Source organism: Salvelinus namaycush, chromosome 5 (assembly GCF_016432855.1).
Source record: "Salvelinus namaycush isolate Seneca chromosome 5, SaNama_1.0, whole genome shotgun sequence".
Lineage (NCBI taxonomy): Eukaryota > Metazoa > Chordata > Actinopteri > Salmoniformes > Salmonidae > Salvelinus > Salvelinus namaycush.
In genome coordinates, this window is record NC_052311.1 from 48,295,711 (window position 1) to 48,304,480 (window position 8,770).

The 8,770-nt window shown below is 40.5% G+C and overlaps 1 protein-coding gene across 1 annotated transcript; it reads right to left on the reverse strand.

Annotated features, from left to right (window-relative positions):
• Positions 1-1,620: 1,620 nt before the first annotated feature.
• Positions 1,621-7,912, reverse strand: LOC120048377 (ubiquitin-conjugating enzyme E2 E1-like). The gene is made up of 6 exons (XM_038994301.1): positions 7,839-7,912; positions 5,939-6,113; positions 5,615-5,665; positions 4,396-4,528; positions 2,256-2,403; positions 1,621-1,846 (listed from the first exon to the last, which is right to left on the reverse strand). Exons 2-6 carry the CDS (start codon positions 6,082-6,084, stop codon positions 1,749-1,751), a joined length of 576 nt encoding a protein of 191 aa, XP_038850229.1. The 5' UTR covers positions 6,085-6,113; positions 7,839-7,912; the 3' UTR covers positions 1,621-1,748.
• Between the last annotated feature and the right edge of the window lie 858 nt (positions 7,913-8,770).

Sequence of the window (8,770 nt, forward strand, 5' to 3'; positions counted from 1 at the left end):
ACACTGGCAATACTAAAGTGCCTATAAGAACATCCAATAGTCAAAGGTATATGGAATACAAATGGTATAGCGAGAAATAGTCCTATAAATACTATATTAACTACAACCTAAAACCTCTTACCTTGGAATATTGAAGTCTCATGTTAAAAGGAACCACCAGCTTTCATATGTTCTCATGTTCTGAGCAAGGAACTTAAACGTTAGCTTTTTTACATGGCACATATTGCACTTTTACTTTCTTCTCCAACACTTTGTTTTTGCATTATTTAAACCAAATTGAACATGTTTCATTATTTATTTGAGGCTAAATTGATTTTTATTGATGTATTATATTAAGTTAAAATAAGTGTTCATTCAGTATTGTTGTAATTGTCATTATTACAAATAAAGAAATTTTTAAAAATCGGCCGATTAATCGGTATCGGCTTTTTTTGGTCCTCCAATAATCGGTATCCGTTGAAAAATCATAAATCGATCGACCTCTAGTACAGAGATCCTTGATGAAAACCTGCTCAGGACCTCAGACTGGGTTGAAGGTTCCCCTAACAGGACAACCCTAAGCACACAGCCAAGACAATGCAGGAGTGGCTTCGGGACAAGTCTCTGAATGTCCTTCAGTTGCCCAGCCAGAGCCCGGACCCGATCGAACATCTCTGGAGACCTGAAAATAGCTGTGCAGTGATGCTCCCCATCCAATCTGACTGAGCTTGAGAGGATCTGCAGAGAAGAATGGGAGAAACTCCCCAAAAACATGTGCTAAGCTTGTAGCGTCATACCCAAGAAGAACCGAGGCTGTAATCCTGACTAACCGGTGTCTGTATATAGCCTTGCTACTCTTATTTTAAATTGTCTTTTTACTGTTGTTTTATTTCTTTACTTACCTACACACACACATACTTTTTTTTCTCCTCACTATTGGTTAGAGCCTGTAAGTAAGCATTTCACTGTAAGGTCTACACCTGTTGTATTCGGCGCACTTGACAAACTTTGATTTGATTAATCACTGCCAAAAGGTACTTCAACAAAGTACTGAGTAAAGGGTCTGAATACTGATACAAATGTGATATTTATAAAGTTAAAATGTCTAAAAACCTGTTTTTACTTTGACAATATGGGGTATTGTGTGTAGATTGATGAGGGTGGGAAAAAAATGTAATCCATTTTAGAATAAGGCTGTAACGTAACAAAATGGGGAAACGGGCAAGGGGTCTGAATACTTTCTGAATGCACTGTAGTCGAGGCAATTTATCACTAATCCTTCATCTGACCATAACCAAGCACGCTCGGTATGTATATGAGCTTGCACTGTTCCTTTAGCACCAAATTCCATTGGCTTTTCAAATGAGAGATTAGTTATTGCAAAATAACATGGTAAACGCTATTCAAAGTATAAGCATGGACAACAGAACTGTGTAAAAAAGTACTTAGATTTGTAGCTATTGTGGTACAACTGTACTGTAGTTCTATATTAAAAGATGAATTGGCGAAAGGTGAAATCCATGTTTTTAATGGCACTGTTTATGCATTATATTTGAGGGATAGCCTACTAAATTTCAGGAGATTAGCTAAGCAGTGGAGTATCCTACGGAGAGTAATAAAATATATGACATTACATATTGTTTCATTGTTTTTCTTTATTTTCATATTTGCACAGATAACTTAAAATCAGGAACCAAAAAATATACCAGACAATAAAGTACTAAAAATCTGAAATAGAAATCCCCCCCACACGGCTGTGCTCTATGGGCCTATGTGGCGTACCGCTTCGTCCACTGTTTGGCTGTTCTATCATGCTCGGCTCTGTTTGTCGTGTACTGGGTGGCGATGCTTCCAACCAGGGGATCAGCTGAAAGTGAAAAACATGAGGGAAATAACAGTTAGAGGGTGGTGAATCTTGAAACAATTCCTCTGCTTCAAGTGATGAATTCTAAGCCTTTTATAACTACTTATGAGTTATGCCAGCTTATAGTGGTATCATAAGGAATTATAAATGCAATAAGGCATTTTGTGTGGGCCTCAAAGTGAAACCCATAATAAAAAGTAATCCACATCTGAGCACAAAATTAAACCAAATAAATGGACCAATATTTGTTATTTACCATGTTACCTGCAGATTTAATTTGACCCTTCTCAGGAGTCAGGAACACTAATATTTGTTCTGGTATCATATTTCCAGCCTGGGACAGGTGCAGATCTGAAGAGAAACAAGTAAAAGGGTACAAGGAAGCCAGTTAGGCTCTCCCTGGATATCTTACCTGGGTTACAGTCTGTGAGCAGAGAGCAGATGGACAGCAGCACCTTGGAGATGGTGAGGGCGGGACTCCAGTTGTCCTTCAGGATGTCCAGACAGATCACCCCCTGACTGTTGATGTTACAGTGGTAGATCCTTGTCCGAAACGTTACCTTGAGGAAAAACAAAAGTAGAAAACGTACATGCTATAGGCATATTTAACATAACAAGGCTAGAGACTCTAAATCAAAATCTATACTGAACATAAATATAAACGCAACATGTAAAGTGTTGGTCCCATGTTTCATGGGGTGAAATAAAAGATCCCAGACATTCTCCACAGGCACAAAATCTTATTTTGTTGGTTTACATCCCTGTTAGTGAGCATTGCTCATTTGCCAAGATAATCAATCCACCTGACAGGTGTGGCATATCAAGAATCTGACTAAACAGCATGATCATTATTACACAGGTGCACCTTGTGCTGGGGACAAAAGGCCACTAAAATGTGCAGTTGTCACAACACCACACTCGGGAGCCCTGTGGGATCATCTGAGACCAGCCACCAGGACAGCTGATAAAACTGAGAAGTATCTCTCATGAGGCCCTTTGTGGGTAAAAACCTATTCTGATTGGCTGCGCCCCTGCCAAATCATGTGAAATTCAAAGATTAAGGCCTAATGATTTTATTTCAATTGACTGATTTCCTTATATGAACTGTAACTCAGTAAAATCATTGAAGTTGTTGCATGTTGAGTTTATATTGTTGTTCAGTGTAACTATTTATTAAAGTGGATCAACATTTATTGGGGCAGAAGACAAAGCACGTATGGCCGGGATGATACCAGTATTGCAATACTTGTTAGTATCGTGGCAAGGACACAAAACACAAAGCAGATTTTACTTCTTTAGGAAAACAGCTCTAATGTTGGAAACAAACATCATGTTGTCATCCATAGTCACATTTATTTATTTATTTATTTTCCAAGCTATATCACACAATATTTTACATACAGCAGGTTTATTGGCTAATTTTTTTGTTGTTATCATGATATTACGATCTTGCCTCATCGCTGCAACTCTCCAACGGGCTCGGGAGAGGTGAAGGTCGAGTCATGTGTCCTCCGAAACATGACCCACCAAACCTCGCTTCTTAACACCCGCCTACTTAACTGGGAAGCCAGACGCACCAATGTGTCGGAAGGAAACACCATTCAACTGACAATCGAGTGTCAGCCGGTAGGCGCACTGCCTGCCACAAGGAGTCGCTAGAGTGCGATGAGGACCAAAGAGTTTGGTCTGCTTCGGGTTTTTATTTTTGCCATGGATAAATTGCGATACTGGTATCGTCCCTGACTTAATTCAAGCGTCAACTACTGAGGCTCAATATGGGACTAACCTATATTCACAGAATCATTTAAACACACAAGGCAGAAAATATCTAAAGACAAATCACATCCATAGACTGTTCTGGCACCCAAGTGGAGGTGTCAAATGCCCTGTTGGTTAATGAGAGTACTTCAACATGTCAACAGGGAAATCCTGGCAAAACGCAGGGATGGTAAGTACTGTACATATGCTGCCTGCTGTGTTCTAGAAACTGGAGGAAATTCAGTCATCCTCATTTCACCATTCTCAAAGAGAAATTCCATATTGTAATGAAATTGTCAAATGTGACAAAACAATCCAAATATAATAGAATTTCATTTGAGCACATTTTTATGAAATGTTTGGATTTGTTTTTAGCACATGGAATTAAACTAGCGAACTAACTAGCCAAGCTACAAGCTATGTTTCAAATTGGATATTTAGTTAGTGTTGTTTGTTATGTATCAAATTGCATAGGCTACCTTACGGTCCCTCCTTCTCTGGCAATGACCTGACTCTCTCTCTCTCTCACACACACGTAAATAACTCTCTAGCATCTGGAAAGTGAGTCTCGTTTTTTGTTTTCTTTTTTGCTGTGGTGGCAACAATTTAACAGCAGCACAATATGACAAACACTGTGATCATCGCAGGTCGCATTTTTTGCTGTGTATACCCTTAGGAACACGAAAAAGAATGCTAAGTAAATCTGTCCCATTTATTGCGTGGGACTAAACCAAGATGACCGTTTTGTAGTGTAGAGGGTAAGTAGTGACTGGTAGCTGACGATTGCCCAGTACCTTGGGTGGTTTGAAGGGGTAGTCGGGTGTGAAGGCGATGTCCAGGAAAAAGACCCCTCCCTCGTAAACAGAGCCCGGTGGTCCCAGGATGGTTGACCTCCACTCATAGATGTTGTCTCCTTTGGGACCAGCGCTGGAATTAAATGAGATAAAGTTACAGATTATGTTATACTATTAGCCTGGCCACAGATCTGTAAGTGCTCTAGCCAACTCCTTTGTCGTTACCCACCCGGAAAACCAAAGGAGAATAGTCTCCCTAATTGGTGTAAACTGGACCACGTTCTTTGTTATTGTTATGGCTCGGGTCATGTGTGTGTGTGTGTGTGTGTGTACTTCGTCTCATTGCCACAAGGGACAAATACCTTAAAGCATTCTCCTCATCCGTTTAGGTAAATGGCTGAGGGATAGGGCTAGAGAAATGTAACCACTTAAATTCATAGACCATCCATGATTTCAAAAAATTTGTTTTAACCATGTTTTGAGGCTATATAGTGCTTGTTAACATTTACTTTGTTTACAAACATCAGAGAAAGAAGCTTATATATATATATATATATATATTTTGGGTTATGATGGGGTACAACAGTTGAACTAAGCTCATAAGGTTATAGAATAAGTTATGGGTACATTTATTTAATTTAGAAGTCCCAAAATGGATGAATCGATTGTCCCTTTAAAACTACTGCACCTGCAAAAAACTTGTCTGAAACTGTTTAGAGCCTATTATCCCTTGGGTTTGTACTCACTTGGTGACCACACAGCTTTATATTGCTTGAGAGAACAATACATTCTCTCTCAAGCTTCAAAGAAGCCTCCATTCACAACCAATCCCTGATGACGTGCCTCTGTATAGCGACCCAAATTGATTTCCTCAGAGCAGATCAGCCTTCATCCTTGGTACATGCTGAACACGTAGTGGAAATGATCTAGAGTGATGACTACAAGGCTGATCCAACACAATGTGGGAGACGTAAAATTCTGCTTCATGTAGATTTATAAACACCACCAGCATTTCAAGTCAAAACATTTTGATCAAAATAGGTGCAGCTTTATTTTATCAGCATATGGGACATGAGAAATCAGAAAGTAAAGCAAGCCTTTATGAATAAGTGGTAAAATCATTATTGTTTGGAGAGTCGCCTGTAGGTATTGACCATGGCAATACGCAAGACACTGGGGGCGGATTGGAAAAGAGAAGATGAGCTCAAATAAAACCAACCTGCAGTTTGGCGGAGGGTCCAGCGTGATATCTGCCAGCTCTTTCTGAATCCTGCAGAAACAAACATGCCTTCAGATCAATCATTGATTGCCCAGCCATACCTTACACATCTTTGTTTTCTCAGCCATGGACTTCCAAAGGTAAAAAAATGGCACAAATATTTTGGTTCAATACAGTGAGGCTAGAATATTTTGAAACAAATAAAGTACAGAGAATATCTTAGTGCTAGCTACAATCATCTAGGAGATTAACCCACCCCTCTGACTAACTGTCACATTGTTGGTGTTGTGTGTGACAACATTTCATGAGGTTTGGGTGTGTTACCTCTTTGCGCTGGTGGATAGCAGCTTGGAGGTCTTGCTCATACTGGCTTTGCTCTCCCGTTTCTTGCAAGGAGTGTCCTTCGGTTTGTTTTGATTAGAGGAAGAAGACGAAGAGCTGGTGCTGACACACGAATCCTTATCCGACATACCGGTTTGGACAAGAAATTAGAAGGAACCTATAATGCGATTGTGATGCAGCAGTTGAAGAAAAAAAAACAGTAGCTTAGACAAATGAAATTGCTTTCAAGCTATTGCAAAATTAAGTAACTTTACAGTTATGACAGAGCACCTTTGACGTTCTAGGAAAAATAGCTACCTCAACATAGCTTGCTGAGATTACCTAAAAACAAGCCACTTCAACACAGCTACGACCAGAAGTGACTTTTTCGTAGCAGGTTAGGAGAACGTACGCAGTAGGTTAGGAGAATTAACATAGCCGGTTAGGAGAATTAGGTTAAGGTTAGGAAAAGGTTTAGTGAAAATGCTCTCCTAACATGCTAGGAAAAGTCACTTCCGGTCGTAGCTGTATCGAAGTGGCATGTTTTTAGGGAGTCCCTAGGCTTAGCGGAGATGCCAACAACCTGATGCATCTGGTTTTCGGGGATACAGCTTACTCAACCTAGCTTCCTTTTCTGCTGAAAACCGGATGTGGGAAGTGCACCCAGGCGTGTTCTTTTACACCTGCTACGTTAGGTTACGGCAGTGGTTTCCAACCTTTTTCGGTCACTGTACCACCAACAGAATTTTGCTCTGCCCAGAGTACTCCCTCATGTGCATTTTACCAGTAGGCCTATGGTCTCATGAGTCTTCAAGTACCCTCTGTGGATAGGCCAAGTACCCCTGGTTGGGAACCACTGGGTTAGGGAGTCCCATACAGCTTGCTGCTTGACTAGTGCTCAGTTGAAATAAAGGTAATTGGCTAGCTGCCACCCCCCCTCTGGCAATAATGTTGTGATTATGGATGGTTGAGCAAACAATGTTGGACAGCCCTGATATGGCAAGCCTCCATTATTCCCCAAATGTAATAGATCATGAATGATGTGAAAATGTAGCTAACTTACCGTCAGCTAATACTAAAAGCGCCCAGAAGGAACAAATGGATCCAAGGTCGTGAACAACAGCTAGTTAGTTAGTCTGTGTGGCCAACCACCATTTGATGGGAACATTCTCAGGCCTTCTTCACAGTAATTAATGTTAGCTTGTTAGCTAATATCTCTGGTCTGGAGTTACTTGCTATGGCCTCTTCGCTCCTGGAGTCCTGAAACGTTAAAACAATAATCTCACACATTGATTTGTGTGTAAATTAACGTTACAGGTCTCCCGGAGCAAATAGGCTATAGCAGTTTGCTAGTGAGTTCGCCTACAGTAGTTTACGTTTGCAATTGCTTGTGCCAAGTCAAGCTGGTTGGACTAGCTTTGATTAACTAAGTGGACATTAACAGCTGGCTAGCATAACTATTTTAGCTAGTTAACGCTAGTCAAAAACGTCCGACCTGCTGATTTTCTCGCCCCCCGTTATTAACCGACCGTTTGACTGCCCAGACCTTAGCCAACGTTAAGCTAGAAAGTTCGCAAAAATACTGTAGTTACATCAACGTTTACGCCTACCTCAACCTTTCAACATTGAAATATTTAACTTAGCTAACGTTAGTTGGCTAGCTATTTGGCAAACAACGTTACACCATAGTGAAACTAGCTTAGTTACTACTAGCTTGAGCTAGCTAACGTTAGATTTATTTCCTGAGCCAGGCAGTGCCACCACAAATGTGTCTGTTGAGTCGTTAACTAGCCGTCTTTTCCAATACAAAACAAGTTGAATACACTCAGAGAACTTCAATATATTTTATAACTCATGAGACATATTCAATATTAAAAGTAACGTCAGCCAAATAGCAAATTACCTCCTTTGTGTCTGAATCTCCCCACTGCCCGAGCTAGTGCGTATCGCCTTCTGTGGAACGGAAGTGCCGCGGGTGCAGTGGAATCATATCGCGCACTCACAATAATGAAGGCAAATCGGCGCACAGGGATCATTCAACATTAGGCCATCGTAGACTGATATGACATTTTGATATCATACATTAAAAAAAGATGCACGAAAAAGCACATGTCGGATGAGGGACATGATAAAATTTGGAGTATCACTGAATATGGTGTCACCAAGTCAGAGTGAGAGAGAGGTTCATATATGGTCTATGGTTCATGCCCACCTCTAACCTAGACCTGTGATGCAGTTTCTTCTGCTGTAGTCTATTTTACACTGATTCCCTGGATTTCCCAGTTCATTTTATGCTCAGGCACAGGTGTGTGTGTGTGTGTGTCGGTCATGAGGCAGAAGGCTGATAGGTCCAGAGATTAACATCTTAACGCCTGTCACAGACCACAGAGGGTTCACAGGTACAGAACAGAAGAGTATAGTCACAAGCCAACCAGTGTTTTATTGGGTGCTTCATTAATACAAGTGCACAACAAAACCACCCTGCCATGCCAGAGTAGCCAGTAAATGTACAAGTCCTGCCTCTTTCACAAGCAGACCTATATTTCTGTGGTCTGCCTCAAAAGCGTTTGAAAAAATACATACAGTACAAACAAAACCAGAGAGCGTAGAAGAGCATGACATGTCATTTGATGCAAATCTTCCTCCTGTTCCATGCAGATACCATTGATAACTGGAATAGGAAATTAAAAAACACACAAGAACCTAGAGTAAAGTAAAAAGAGTATATCATCTGCATTTTGTTCCTGGAGCCACTATGAAAACAAGGATACTGTATAGTTGAGGGACAATGCTTATCAGAATAATAGTCTTTTTTCAATACAATAATTCCAACAT